Below are 16207 nucleotides of genomic sequence, written 5' to 3' on the forward strand. Positions count from 1 at the left end.
GGTGGTCCCTTCCAACGTTGAGATTAAATAAATAAATAAATAAATAAATGCTATCAGTCAGTCTCAGCCCACCATGCCATCTACATTATTACAAAATACTGACCTGCCTTACAGTGTTATTAAAAGGATCATGAGAAGTGCTTCAAACACTCTAAAGTTCAGCATAACAGTTATTATTCAAATGACTGTAAAACACTTTGCAAATTAAAAGTGCTACATAATAACTAGCTGTGTGTCAGAAGGCAATCCCCTGCAAACATGGAAATAAGTTATATTAGAATCTATAGACTTAATTGCTTGTTTTTGAGATCAGCAGGGTGTTAGTCTGAAATTCTTAAATCATTTGCCCGTTTACTTCTGGAATAAATCCTGCAGAATTTAATTGGATTTTGGAGAGTCTCTAGAGTAAAAGAGTTGAAGACTTCTGCCTGAAATGTCTTTTAAATATCAAAATAGCATTCCCCCCCTACCACAGAGCAAAAGAGAATATCTCCATGTCCTTTGTTGTGGTTTTAACAATGTAAAATGTGGCACTTTCTAACCAGCATAAAGGATCTCTCTTCAGCTCATAAATGTCAATAATCTAAGCCTAAAACACCAAATGCAAATCAGACATTGTAGCACACAAAACGAACTCAGCTTTGACAGGCTAAACATATTTTTTTTTAATGTAGAGCATCCTCATACCCACACAGAACTCACTCTAGCTTTACTTTTTTTTTAAAAATGTATAATTTTAAGCTCAGCTGCCATCATAATGACAAATTCTTTAACAATTACAATTTTGACTACTGGAACAATGGACACCCCCATATTGTATTGTATCAGGTAATTATGAACTGCCAGAGAGTAGCAAAGCTCCCCCTTCACTGTGCACCGTAATTCAGCGCCTCCTTTCTCGAGTAAACCCCATCACGCCATTCATTCCCGTTTCCAGGCAGATAAAAGAGGGAAATACAAGTAATCCAAGTTTTTTTTTTTAATGGCTGCCTCTCAGCTGGATTAATACAGAACCGAATGTACAAGGAGAGGACGAGGAAGATAAAGGGGGGGGGAATGGGTGGGTGGGCAATGGGAATGGCCGCGCATTATATTCGGCGTCTCTGAAACCAGCGCGCCTTGTGCAAACGCCCGTTCTTTGGGGGCTGTTGGCAGAGGAGGCGTGGGGAGACAGGCAACGGGGGGGGGGGTATTTCTCTCGTAGCTTTTAAAACACCAGCCTAAGTAGTCACAGAGACAAACGTCCAAGGAACAGGCGACAGCAATCGCACTCTTTAATATAGCGATAATTCCCAGTGGGTAGCTGTGTTAGTCTGCCTGCAGTAGTAGAAAAGAGCAAGAGTCCAGTAGCACCTTAAAGACTAACAAAAATATTTTCTGGCAGGGTAGGAGCTTTCGTGAGCCACAGCTCACTTCTTCAGAGAAAAGGGCAAGAGTCCAGTAGCACCTTAAAGACCAACAAAAATATTTTCTGGTAGGGTGTGAGCTTTCGTGAGCCACTCCTACCCTGCCAGAAAATATTTTTGTTAGTCTTTAAGGTGCTACTGGACTCTTGCCCTTTAATATAGCGAGAATACATGGGGCCCCGCGTGTGGTTACTCGGCCAGTCAGTTCAGACGCACCTCCCTTACTTCTTCACACACACACACACCCCAGAATTAAGTATCTGTCCCGAAAGCGAGGTCCAGGACAAAGCCTCGACGGCTCAAACGCATCCACGGCAGAGGTCCGCCCCCCCTCCCTGCGGCAAGCCAAGGGACTCGCGGCGCTGGGGCTGCAGAAGTGGAGGGGTGCCGGCCGAGAGCGCGCGCCGGACCCTTCCTCCCGCCCAAAGCGAAGCCAAACAAACAAACAAGCCAGAAGCCCCCCGAGCCTCTGGGCTCTGCGCCGCCTCTCCTCCCCTCGCACTTCCAGGGGCCGGCCTCCTCCAGACCCCCGCCCACCCCGCGCGCGCGCGTCAAAACCCCCCGCCCCATCCAGAGCCCTTTCCGTGGCACTGCTGTGCGCGCTTCCCTCCGAGCGGCGCGGGCAGGCAGCCGCGCTTTGCGCCGTTTTCTGCCTGAAGGGGCAACCGAGCGGCCGGGGGGGGGGGTAGTAGTAGTAGTAGGAGGGGTAGGAGGAGGAGGGGGGTAGGAGGAGGGTGGAGGGGGGTAGGAGGAGGGTGGAGGGGGGTAGGAGGAGGGGAGAGCCCGCCAGCCAGTCTCGCGCGCAGCAGCAGCATCCATCCTCCCTCCATCCATCCATCCATCCTGGCCGCTGGCTCCGGCGCTCTCTTCCCCCCCCCTGCCCGCATTTCTAGCTAGCTCCCCCCAAAAACAGCCTCCTCCGCCGCCACCCATTGGCTCCTTCCCCGGCCCGCTCCCAATTTCCTTTCCTTCCCCTCTCTCACACACACACATCTTGAAGCCATCCGCGCGCGCCTGTGTGCACATGCGAGGGAAAGGGGTGTGTGTGTATTAATACCCCCCCCGCCTCTTCGGGTTGCCAGTCGGGGGTCGTTCAGCGTGTGAGAGGGGGGGAAAAAAGAAAGAGATGGGGGCGGGGTGGCGTCGGTGGGTTTTCTGCTGCGGACGACAGTCGCCGCGGGGGAGGAGGGTGACAAGTGGAGCGTAAGAAGCCGCCGCCCCCCCCCGCACCAATCCTGGAATCGGAGCCCGAGCAGCCGCCAGAGAAGAAGAAGAGGCGGGGGGGGGGGTTGGTTGGTGACAGTGGAAGCCCCGCCCGCCGCCTGAGGAGGGGGCCCCCGTCCTGCTCCCCCCCCACCAGAAGGAGCCGGTCTGGCTCCTCTCTTTCTCTCCCTCCACCAACACCCACCCACCCCGTCCCCTCTCCCTCACACACACACGCACACGCAAGTCTTTCTCGCTCTCTCATGCAGACGGGCAAGGAGGCGGAAGATGGCTGACTCGCCGGGGCGACCCGCCGTCCAGCCCGCCCGCATCCCCGGGCCTCCCAGAGCCGCTTTCTCCTTTGACACTCGCTGACGCCTCCCCCCCCATCCTCCTTCCCTCCCTCCCTCCCCCCTCCCTCTCCACAACCTCCCCCCCCACCAACCTCTCCCCAAATAACACCAGCAGCCATTTCATCTCCACCAAAGTAGATACACGCGCACACGCAAAAAAAAAAATGGCAGAAATGGAGAAAGAAGGGAGACCGCCGGAAAATAAAAGAAGCAGGAAACCGGCTCACCCCGTGAAAAGGGAAATCAATGAAGAGATGAAGGTATGTGCGCGCGCCCCCCCTCTCTCGCTGATGCCAAAGAGGAAAAAGCAGAGATGGGGGGGAGGGTTTATGCAAACAACCCCCCAGCACCTTTTTCTTCCCATCCGCCCTACATAGAGAAAGAAGCTCTTGTCTTAAAACCAAAAAATGTAAAGCAACTAGGATGCACTAAATGGTTGGGAGCTCCTCCTCCTGAACTGAATGCCGAGACCAGTTCGCAGGCTATAAAGCCAGATCACTAAGCAGCTTTGATTTATGATTATTTTTGAGAGAAAACTCTTGGTTGTTTTTCTCCTTAGGAGTTCCAGCGATGACTTTTTCTATGTTAAATTTTTATCAAATAACCCTGAAACCGTTAAAGTTAAGAAAAGAAGGGAAGTCTTTTAGGTACCTCCCCCCACCCCCTTCCAGTAGCCAGCTGCAACTGTGTAATTAAATTGTCAAAGTGAAATGTTATGGTCTGAACTGCACATCATTCTTGTACTTAGACAGAGGCTCTCTTGTCTGTTCTTTTTCTTTCCTATTTTGCTTCCTTCATCTGTTTTCCATGCCTCACTTCACAGTTAATCAAACCAGCAAAATATTGTGTTGAAAGAGAGCTGTGCTAGCAGCGTGCATGTGCATGTGTTTGTATGTGTAGAACATAATATAGGTTTGTTTGTTGGGGTTGGAGATGTAGGAGAAAAAGCCAGTGTCCTGACAGGAAATGGTGCCAGTCCAGCTGTGTTCTAAAGGTAGTACTGTGGGCTGGCTCTCCAGATGTTAGCATAGCAGTGGTTGTACAAAAAAAAAATACAGCTCAGGACTTCTTTTATCCTCATGTCATAGACTGAGCTGAAATGGTCCTTTGTTGCATATTTTTATTATTCTTTACGCCTACTTTATTGACTGTATTTATTTTATGCTTATCATCTGGCTTTTACCCTTCTGTGCCTCACACGTGTTGCAGGGCTGAGATGAACTTGCTTTGATTCAAAAGAATGAAAACTGTTTTGGATAAGAGAAGAAATGATATTCAGTAAATGGCTCGTTCATAGTGGGTCTGATTCTAGTGGTCACTCTGAAATGTCCAAGATGTGGGCTTTGACTCAAAATAATGAAAACTGTTTTGGATAAGAGAAGAAATGATATTCAGTAAATGGCTCGTTCATAGTGGGTCTGATTCTAGTGGTCACTCTGAAATGTCCAAGATGTGGGCTTTGTATGCATATCATGGAGTGCATGTGTGCATAGAAATAGCAATAACAAGACTATTATATTAATTGTTCTTACCAAATAAGACTAAAGGAGAACATGTAGTTTTTCTTAAACTCTACCCTTGTTTAAGGTAAATATTCTGAATTTGTTAGTGTCCCTTCTTTTCATGCTTATGGAGGATGTATCTGCAGATGGCTGGAAATGTGAACAAAGGTGGTGCTATGTGTAAGAGCAAACTGTCCTAAATATCAATAACATTTATTCAGCCTCTAGACTCTCTACATTCCACAACAAGCAGCTTTATTTCCTTAAGATATGTATGACACTTCCTATCTTGGGATGAAGCTCTCCAGTTTAACAGCAATTACTCAGCCAGATCCTGTTTGGGTTTGAATTTTTTTGGAAAGGAAGAGGATGAAGGGGGGGCAGTGAGCAAGGAGCGCTCTGCCCCATTGTGCATTGTCCCTTTAAGACACTGCTTCATGTGATCTATGTGGACTGCAGTTTTTAAGTTTCATGGGTTCTAGGATTACAAATTAGCTAATTTTAATCAAAACATGTGAAATGTTATCCTGGCTGGATATAAAGGCTGACTGTGCTGGATCCTCTGGGTTTGTTTTGTTTACTTTGGCTGCAGGCACACTTGGCGGTTTGGGAGATAGTTGTTCTTCTGCAGTATAACAGATGTTTGTCTGAAATGGCAAGGAAGAAACAAAAACAACACTGTGTGTGTGAAAGGAGGGAAATTTATACTTAAAAAAAACCCACATTTATGGTGTTAAGCATTAGTGTTAATGCAGATAAGTTTCCCCTTTCCTTAAACTCTGCTAGTGGTTTAACAGCTTTAAGAAAAATAAATAAATTGGCTATATGTGTAATTGGATTCAAGGTTGTGGACTGATGTAGTTTTGGGGGCAGTTTTTATAGGGGTTTCTTTTGATGGTGGTGGGGGTTTGCAAGGTGAATAACAACAGGAGCTTTCAGGCAGCCTAGACCACATACCAGAGCAAGTTATCTTATTAAGCCTGGAAATCATATTTTTAATAGGATTGGTGGGTTTTCCATAACAATCTATCTAACTAAAGATTTAAGTAATTTTGCATCTTTATTTGACCTGGCTGCCAAATATGGAAATTTGGAAGGGTTACTTGCCCTTCCAGTAATACTCCTTTTTACTGAGATGTGTGTTTGTGTATAATGTCTGAGAGATTTCCTTCTGACCACACAGCTGAAGAATAAAGCAACATAACAAACTAGTTACACTGTATAAAATATATGCAACAAAAAGTTATCAAGAACACAATGTGCCCTTGTGTAGGTACCTATCTGAACTGTTAAAACAGCCTGACTGCTTCCCTTCATCTGAACTGCTTTCATCTGGACCTGTGTAAAATAAGCTCTGGTAAGTAATCACGACAGAGCAGAAAGAAAGGAATGTATACAGCAATAGACAGCCTAAGCTGTAAAAACTGTAACTTGAGTCCTAGCAGCAGATCGGATATCAAGGCTGTAAGGTAGGGGGAAATGAAAGAGGATGAAGGGGAGGGAAATAAGAGAGAGAAGGTGTGTGGGGGGAATGGAAAAGTCAGCTTGGAAAGTGAAGGACTAGTCAGAGGGCCCCCTCGGGGAACTTTGGCTCAAGGATTAGGGAATTTTATCATGGTGTACAGTGACCTACTCAGATTTCAGCCTGTGTTGGATTGAATTGCTTCCATTTGCTAGGAGTAAGAAAAAGGCTGGCGCTTATGTGATTCTCTCTCCCCACCCTCCTTCCAGTAATAAAAAGCCACTGGGTACAAGTGTCTATTTTAAGTACAGCAAATGCAAGGCACTATGAATGAATAATAAAATTACCTCATCACACAGATTTTTTAAAGATTTGTTACTTGATGGAGTCACAAACTTGTTCAATAATGATGGAGAAACTGAACAGCTAGTTTATCCTAAGTCTTATAAGTAATGTTACTTGCCGCTCAGTTTTAAGACAACTGGAAACTGATGTTGTTTGCTGTTTTATCATGCCTTATATTAGGTTTCATTTTTATCAGCAGCCTAACGTACATGATGGTTGTAACAACTTTTAACTTGCTACAACATTGTATGCAAAAAGTACACAGTTGCATTTTGTCTACATTAAATTTCAATGACATTCAGAGAAAAATTCTGAAATAAATGTTTTGTTTTATGATGACCATGCTATTTTCTTTCTTTCTTCAGAGATTTGTGCTCAATAGAAAAATAAAAGGGTAGTCTTAAAATTGACAGTGTCTTGTTGGTTTATAGTAAAGAAAACATTACAGTTTGGCCAGCATATATTATAGTATAATGTTCATATTTGAGACTGAAATAACATCATTGTCAGGATATGCTAGCTAATTTTGACAACAAATTCATTTCCCCCTCATCTAGCCAACACATCCAGGTAAAAAACTTTCCTGTTCTATGTATAATTCCATCTAAAAATGAAAATTATGAAATCACAATCCAGTTTACTCCAAAGAAGTCTTATTAATTTCAGTAGAGTTGATTTTATTAAATAGATGATTGTCACAAATTTAACTCCAGCTATCAAGGAATGTGAGAAAATGCTTAGAATGAATTACTATTCTTGCATATTACAGATTGTCCTGCATATTTTCCTAAACAACTGTTCTGAATTCGTGTATATGTACCTCCTTTGTCAATTGCAAAGCTAGTGGGTTATAATTTCACAGAGCTGTCTGTGTACACCTTTTACTGTATGTCTATCAACCTACTTACCTACCTACCTACTTACCTTAACAAGGAATTTGTAACTAAGATGGGCTTCATTCCTGGGTTTTAATGGCAAAGACATTGAAAAATACATTCTTTTTAGAGTACTTTGCATATTTAAAACATGCTTGTTGCAATGTGAAAATGAGAAACAATGGCTCTGACTGCAGAAAAATGTCAGACATATTTTCAGCTATTCTGTGAAAATAAATCCTCATATTTTTGAATAGCAAAAAGGTGCATAGAAATGTTAAAGAAAACATGCAGTATGCAATAATTTACATTTTTCAGAGATGTCCTGAAATTAAGGGACAACTGTAATTCCTCAGTATGAGAAGCACCTTTCCCTCCTCTTGGGTATTTTGGTGGATGTATCTATTAGAAAATTAATGTGGTTCTAGCAACTAGGCATGCTTATCGAATGTTGTATGTATTCATTGATAGCAGTTGCCTGCAATCTTAAAATCCAACATGATATCAAAAAACTCAGATGATGAGATCAATTTTAATTTCTTTTATTAGCTTGAGATAAATGTGCTTGTGTAAATGGTGTATTACTAATTCAAGGAAATAAAAAAGATCCCTTCTACTTCTTTTAAAATTTGAAGTAAGCATTCTCTAACAAAACTATCAGAAAATGAGTCTCATCAGAGTTATCTCTTTTGTGTTTCCTGCTTGCACTTGCTTGTTTTTATCCCTTGATTTCTAGCAGAGAAAAGGATATCCAGATAGGCAGAGAAACATATTGGTGTGATATGTATCTTTAACAAATATGGAAAATGTACAGTCAATTGAGCAAGGTCAAATCCTAAATTCCCTGCATTATGATGTTATTGTAAAATGAATTCTGTATACCGAATTATGTAAATGAAAATCTTTCTGCTGTCATTTTATGCTTTGGTGTCATAAAATAAAAAAGACTTGGTATGTGAAAGGAGACATGAAGATGTATAATTGTTGCTTTTTTATTTTATGACACCAAAGCATAAAATGACAGCAGAAAGATTTTCAACAGTTATACATCTCCATCTCTCCTTTCACATACCATATCTTTTATATACAGAATAATATCATAAGAGTCTACACCAACCTGATTGGATCTATTTCTATGCATTACATGAACTAAAAAAAGATGCAATATAATAATGCATAGTAAATTATAGATTTTTAGCACCACCCCATTAGGAGCTGTTGAGGTTGATTTGTAGAATGAAGGATTTTGAAGTCTGTTTCTATGACAAAAATAATTGACAGCACACCTGCTTTGTCAGTCCAAGTGTTTTGCAGAACCTGAATTGAATGATTTCCTTACTTTAACTATTTCATTTTATTTGAACCTTTTGAATCACAGCACTGAAATTATCAGTGTGAAAACACAGCAAAAATGTAGTGCTTTCTAGTTGTCAAAGTATTAAGAAATGTAAGAGCCAGAATAGCAAACTTACAATTTTCTGTACTCTTCAGAGATGGCAGTTTTATTTGTTCTGTTCCCTCAACAGTTCATGTAACTCTTGACTGTATTGTGTTTTGAAGCTGTCTTGGCTTTCTCAGTCCATTGTCTTCTCTTTCTGCTTTTGAATGCTCACAGCTATCTTCGCTTTAAAAATAACCCCCCTTGACATTCTGCTTCATCCACGTACCATCCTCTTTCCTTCACCTTCTCCTTCATTTTTGTTGCTTGTTAGTTTTGCTTCTTTCTTCAGTATTATTTATTTATTTGTTTGTTTATTTTTGTCCTATACAGTCTGATTTTCACCTATTCCACTCAACTGCTATTGTTCTCACTAGGTTTTCCAAATATTTTTTCTTTGTTCTCAGAGCTCATACTTAATCTTTCTGCCCTGATCTTTGACACTTCACATTATACTCCTTGATTTATTTTATTGTCTTCTGGTACATTGGCTTGCCCTGACACCTTTGTCTGTCTCCAGTTACTCCTCAGTCTCCTTTGACGGGTCTTTTCCTGATGTTCCCCCAATCACTGTAGGCTAAATGAACTTTATTCTTGGTTCCTCACTTTCCCAATTTTGATCGCCTTTTCAGATCTTGATTTTTGAAAAGACAGGTGACAGAACTGAAACTTCCCCTGAGTTCCATATCCCTAATTAAGGATTGGGCTGGTGATGATCACTCAGCGACAAGGAAAATTCACCTGACAAATGTCAGAAGTAAACTTTGATTACTTCTTTTATTACTTCGAACGTTCTAAAGTTTGTATTCAAAACTAAAAAATGCCTGAACTTCGGTTTCCTTTAATTTTAGCTCTGAACTGGCTTCTCTTTAATTTTTTAAAATTCTTTAATGAGAAAAGATTTTTTGTTGATGCCTTTATGTTACTGGCTTCCAATGCCACCCATGTCTCTTCACTCCAGTTTTTCCTTCCATGGTTATGGATTATTTATTTATTTGGGCATTTCTGTGCCACTTTTCTCCTCCAGAGTTCCAACATAAAATTACTGCAGCCAATTTAAACAATACTTAAACAAAACAAATAGAGGAAACATAGACATATCCTGGGCTGGTCCTGATCCACTGAGCTGCATAACACAGGCCTCAGGATGTGAGTTACAGGCTAAGAGTCAAGGGCCAAGAGCCCTTTTGCTCACACCCAAGAGCTTGTGCTTCTGGCAGTGCCCAGTCTAAGACAGTAAGTAGAAGAGAAACAAACTCAGCACCAAGTATTGGACTGCTGCTAGCAGGCTAGCAAAACCTCCCTCAACTGCCTCCCTCTAACAACAACAACAACAACAATACTAAGAATTGGTTTTTATATGCAGACTTTCTCTACCACTTAAGGAAGAATCAAACTGGCTTACAATCACCTTCCCTTCCCCTCCCCACAACAGACACCCTGTGAGATAGGTGGGGCTGAGAGAGCGCTAAGAGAGCTGTGACTAGCCCAAGGTCACCCAGCTGGCTTCATGTGTAGGAGTGGCGAAACCAACCCAGTTCACCAGATTAGCATCCGCTGCTCATGTGGGGGAGTGGAGAAACCAACCCGGCTCACCAGATTAGAGTCCACCTCTCCAAACCACTGCTCTTAACCACTACACCATGCTGGCTCTCTGCAAATACGCACTCTCTGCAAGTTCCTTCATTTACTTCCTGTCACTCTGTTACCAGTCTCTGGCTTCCTTACATATTACATCTCCTACTTTCCTTCCTTTGGCTATGGCTCCTTTCTCATGTTATGCTGGTAAGAAGCTGCCATAGCACCTGCCATGTTGCCCGGGCTCCTCACAGTGCCCTGGAGACATGGAAAGGAGCCGCCCTTTCATACCACCTTACCCTCTCTCATGTGCACAAGTTCATAGATTGCCATGTCCTTTTTCGCTTCTTCTTTCTCCTGGCTATATGCTTCCCCCCATGCTTTCTCCTAAAAGTAAGTAGAGGAGCCTCCTCTGTACTTACTAAACCATTTCCTTCTTTTTCAGTACCCCAAATTATTCTACAAAGTATATTTTCTAACATCGAAGCCTCATCTGCCTAACATATGGCAGTTCAATTTTATCCTTCCTATTGACTTGTCCATTTTGCTCATAGTAAATCTTCTGTGGAAGGACATGATACCATCTGTGTTCCATACAGTATTAGTGTACAGTTGGTGCAAAATAAATGCTCAACACTTGTTGCAACAGTAGCAGTTAAATATTACATCCTTACAATCATGTCTGTGAACTCGTCTTTCAGGGCCTTCAGTGCACGATCACAAAAAGTCAATGTACAGAGAGCTAATTAATGGGTGATGTTCAGCATTGTTCTGGAAAGCCATTGAATGCATTCTGGATCACCTAGGGATATAGGATTAGAAATATCTCTGTTACGTCCTGGTAGGCCTTATAAGATGCCTGTCATAGCTCACATTGGAATGAACTGAAAAGAATGATTGATGGTCTGGATTATTGAGCGTATTTGAAGTTCAGCTAATGCAGTTTGGGAGTATTGTGTTAATATTCTGGTGACAGTGGTGATGTTATAAACTGTTGTTTAAACTGTACAGTGGAACGTCCTTTTTACTGTTAATAAATATTGGATAAGAGACAACTTTTTGAAAGAGAGGAATGAATGACTTATAGTACTTTTTTTCAACGTTTACTCTGAAGGATCTTGATAAAACAGTGTTGTTGAAGCCAAGCAGATATGGGTCTAGCCAGTGTCTGGATGGGAGATCCACTTAGGAATCCTGTGTATGCCCTCTGAAGGAAAAGAAAGATGAAAATATTTCATATTCATTATTGCACTAATCATTGCAAACACTGAAGAAGTGGTTATTATGGGGATTTCTGTCCCCTTATTACAAAGGGGAATAGGGCTGGAAGAATAGTCTAAAGGCACTCATGGCTGAGATTTGAACCAGGGACTTCCTAGATTCTTAGAGCTTTTTGCTCCTAATAATTCTATGCTACAGCAAATTTTAACTGGTACTCATTCTACCACAATAGCTTGTGAACAGATATTTCCGTTTTTGTTTGCAGGTATTACAGTAACTCTTACAGAGACTATTTGAGATTTATTAGCAGCGTTTTATGATGATGTTATGGATGTATGTCTGAATAAATGGTCTATTTTCTGAGCTGGCAAGGTTCAGTCATATTTATTCTTTTTCATTTCTTCGCTCTTGTGCCCTAGGGAGGGCTCAGGGTATTTTGGTTTCTGATGTGGAAGTCACAGAATGTTTCCCCACGATGGTAGAAATATTAAGCTAAATAACTGGAAAATATGGTGCCCTTTCATGGCTTTCCAAAGCATGCTGCTTGGAACGAGCCACCTCATCCTGCCAGCCCTCCTTCTGTTGTCCTGTTACATTAGCTTCTCAAATGTTTCTTTTTTCATCAGTCAGGACAGCATGTTTCTTCTTTCTTTCATAATCTCATCTAGTAAATTCATTTGTTTCTATCTTGTGATCTCCCTGGCCCCACGTGTGGTGCTTCCCCTCTCTGCAGGATCACTCAACTTTATTTTTAATATTGTGTACTATAACTGTCATGACTCAATTAATGCTTTGTTTGGCAGATACCTTTTATTGCTTATTTTTAAATATAATTGGGAGCTTTTGTCCACATGTCAACTTTCTGTCATACTACATATTTGCATTTGTGTATTTATTTTAATCCATTTTTATTCTTCTCTCACCATCAAAAGTGATTGAGGATGTTAACAAGCAATTAAAAACAATATAAACAATAAAAATACCAGCATAAAATATTAAAACCCATAAGTAACAAGAAGCTTGGGTAAACAATTACATCGTTAACTGGTACCAGAAACTTATCACACTTTATACAGCTTTCCCTCTTAGACAGATTTAAACTTTCATATTTATAAATTATATTTCTGTCTGTAAAAATCAAATTCATAAGTTTTTGGGGGGAAGCTTGGGAGAGATCTACATACAGACACATACAGAAATCTACATCTTAAATGTTATGACTATGAACTTTGTCTGACATTACTTTTTAGAGATCTGCATTTATGCATGCAAGTGTCACTACATATCTATTTAATCACTACATTTGAGTGTGACAAACCAGTTTACTGAGTTTGTCTGAATGTTTGTCCTGTCAAAGAAACAGTCGTGTGTTTAACCAGCTATGTTTAATTGCATCTTAGGAAGTAGATCTTAAGATAAAGGCTGAAATCCTAATGGTGCATTCCTGAGCTCTTGGCCCGAAAGAGCTCAGGAGGAGCGCAAGTGCTCATGCTGGGGTCTGGGCTGCTTGTGCTGGCGCTCAGGCCATGCACGCTGCTGCAAGAGGCTGCATAGCCCAGGGACACTGGCTTGGCCTCCCCCCCCAGTGTCCAACTGGTGCAAAGCCTCGCGCTAGCATCTTGGGGGGTGTTCCTGGGGTGTGCCGGGGGCAGAGCTGCTAGTAGGCAGCTTCCTGACACCTTTCGCCCCAGGTAAAACAACAGCGTTACTGCGCCAGCTTTTTGCTGGCGTAGCCTCACTGTTTTCAATGAGGCAAAATGCCCCACTGAAAAAAATATTTAAAAGGCTTTTAAAAAGCCTTTTGGTGGCCGGGCAATGGCTTTGGAGGCGCTGGGGCAGCGCCTCGGCCACCCTGGCCGCCGAAGGCTCAGGAATGGGCTGTCAGAATACTTTTGTGGGAGTAAGCCCTATTGATTAAAGTAGGACTGACTTCTGAGTCGACCTGCTTAGAATTGCTGTCCTTTTTTATTAGCCACAAGCAAAAGAGCTATTTCAGGAAGTATTTTCATCAGCAACAAGACTTCTGGCTACCCCCATGCCATATTGAAAACTTGCTGCTAGGTGAGATCAAAGACAGCTGTATAAAAATAATAAATCAAATGTTCCACTAGATGTATCTGGTCCTCTGTATCGCGGTGAATATCAGAGGTAGTCCTAAGAGAGGCTGCATTTTATATTTATTTATTTATTTTAAAGTTTAGCCTCAAACTAATAATCAAGTATATTTTTTGCAAACCATACTAAGGACAGCTCAGATTATGTTGTTGATGCAACCTTGTGGAAGTTTTTGCATCTGAGGGAACTATTTATTTAATTTATACCCCATCATTTTCCCAGTTGGGGACCCTAAGTGGCTTACATTATTCTCATTCCCTCCATTTTATCCTAAGCAGGACTTCTCAGAAGTAAATCCTGTTTTATTGAGTGGGGCTTACTTCCAGGAAAGTGTTCCTAGGATTGCAGCCATAGAATCCAGTCTCCTGAACCATAAGCACATATACATGCACAAAAATAAAGGAGGTACATATAAACTAATGATGTTTCAGAGGAGCTGTAAATTGTTTCAGCGATGAGTGCAGTTAGTTTACTTTCCCCCTCTCTGCATACTCTCTTTCTGTCTTGTCCATCTCTCCTTGCTCTGCTCTTTTAAGCAGGTCTTCATCCCTTCCTCTTAGAGCTACTGATGTGTATGTGAGCCAGCTTTCCCCTACCCCAAAATCCCTTAGAGGCAGAGCTAAAGTTCTGCTTAAGAGGCTGAATTTGCAGCTCCCATCCCACCTCTTAAGCAGTTATAGCTCCACTAACCTGAGTACTTGGCATGTCACATTTATTTATTTATTTATTTTGTATCTCCTCAAGGCCCATTGGCTGTTGCTTGGACACCTCTGGTGTAGGGTGTTAATTCTGATGCAGCTATACCTTTTTTCCCTCAATGATAAACAACAATAAATGATAAGCAACCATTATATTGATTTTAGTAACTGATTTGTTTATACTAATACTGATTTCATGTCCATCAGTTTTTAGTACATCTCAGTAATCTTTCATATTGGTATTTTGTAGACCCTTGGGGGAGGTATCCATTCTGCTTATAACAGTTTTCTATCTTTATTTCTAATTCCCAACTGTGCCCCCTATCTGTGGATACTTAAATCTGCAGATTGGGGGCACACTTATCCCAGACAAATGCTTCTTCAAACTTGGGGTACACCAGACAAACCTGAAAAATAAAAAGGGTTTTTTAAATTCCCTCCCCCCAAAAAGTGTTCTCTGTGCATGCAGAGAGAACATACCTACTTTTTGCAGCTGCCTCCATTGCCCACCGGCCCAGCTGGGCACAGAGCGGCTGCCTCCGACCCCTGCTGGTCAAACCGGGCATGGAGAGGTTGCCTTCAACCCCCACTGACCCAGCTGGGCACAGGGTGTGTTGCCACCACACCGCTGCAGCGGCAGAGCCCAGGAGCCAGTGGCAGGCTCTGTGGGTGTCTGTGGGTAGTGGCTGAGTCTGGGAGCCACTGAAGTTTCATCCACAGCGGCAGTGGCACCTGGGAGCTGCTCCGGGCCTGTCTGTGGTTGTGATGGAGCCCTGCCGCAGCCAGGCTGGGAGGAGGGGAAGATGGGACCCCCCCATGAGTTTCGTGGACCCTCACTTGTAATTGAAATAACTGTAGGAATCACGTCAACTGTTTGTATGCATGAAGTTGCTTCTCCCAGATTCTTGATAAATAGCAGTTAGTGGCTTGTGATGTGTATCAGTCTTGAAACTGTGATCATAAAGAAAATCATGAAATTTTGTGATTAAAAAGCCTAGACAAGGAGTCCCCAGTATGGTGCCCTGGGGCATCACTGTGCCCTTCAGCACCTTTCCTGGCACCTGTCAAGTGTTTTAGATAGTGGGTGGAGTTGTGTGGGGCTTTTGTTCAGCAGGCGCCCCTGGAGATCTCATTGGCTGTGCAGATTTTTAAAAAGTTGCTCTTGGCAGCAGCTGCCACCACACAAGAATTCAGACACTGTGTGTCTGAAGGTGTATGCAAGAAAATATTTTTAAACAATATATTCATTTTAAAAGGCAACCTGTTAAAGAGAGTTTCTATCTGAAATGTTGAAGAGTTACTGTTAGAGATATGCATAGCATGACTCTCTGAGGTTTTGTGGTTGGCTCTGCCTCTTGTGGTGGCCCTTTTGTAGTTGCACCCACCACCCTGTGTCAGAATTCCAAAGGTGTGTATCATCTCAAAACGGTTGGAGACCCCAGACTAGATGGGCAGCCTATTCCTGAGCCCAGCAACGCCTGGGGATGGCATGGGCGCTGTGCTGCCACAGCGCCTCCAAATAGGGTTGGAGGCTGCCATGAGCAGGAAAAAGGGCCATTTAACTCACAAAAATAAAAATTGGGAGGGGGAGCCCCATAGACTAAAGCTATGCTGCGCTGGTAAAAAACCTGGTGCAACACCACTGAGGTAGAGGGGGGGGCATTCCCAGGCTGGAAGGAGTTAGGAAGTTGCCTACCAGTAGCTCCGCCCCCAGAACACGCTGGAAACGTCCCCCGGGATGATGGCATGAGCACTTGCACTGTTGGGACGCCGGCGAGAAGTCGAGCTGGCGTCCCAGGGCCATGCTGCCACGGCAGTCCACAGAGGCCGGCGTGAGAGCCCCAATGCTGGCGTCCGTGCCAGTCTTGGCAGCACAAATGGCACAGGCGCTGGCGCAAGTGGGTGCCTCCTATGGACTTTCGACCCCGGGGCTCAGGAAAGGGCTGTTAGTGTTTCACTGTCAAGGTCTCTGTGCACAAATACGTTCTGTGCCTATAGTAAATAGGCAACC

General features: G+C 42.8%; 1 protein-coding gene across 5 annotated transcripts in view; it reads left to right on the forward strand.

The window, feature by feature from the left end:
- The first annotated feature begins 3051 nt into the window (after positions 1-3051).
- Positions 3052-16207, forward strand: part of SOBP (sine oculis binding protein homolog) — a 188073-nt gene continuing 174917 nt past the window's right edge. For all 5 annotated transcript variants that reach the window (XR_008933675.1, XR_008933674.1, XM_056856937.1 and 2 more), the window contains exon 1: positions 3052-3222. Coding sequence is in view for 3 of the 5 variants with exons in the window: in XM_056856937.1 (XP_056712915.1) it covers positions 3127-3222 (96 nt within the window). In the remaining 2 variants the exon portion in view is untranslated. The remainder of the gene's footprint in view (positions 3223-16207) is intronic.

This window comes from Euleptes europaea, chromosome 10 (genome assembly GCF_029931775.1).
Source record: "Euleptes europaea isolate rEulEur1 chromosome 10, rEulEur1.hap1, whole genome shotgun sequence".
NCBI classification, from domain to species: domain Eukaryota; kingdom Metazoa; phylum Chordata; class Lepidosauria; order Squamata; family Sphaerodactylidae; genus Euleptes; species Euleptes europaea.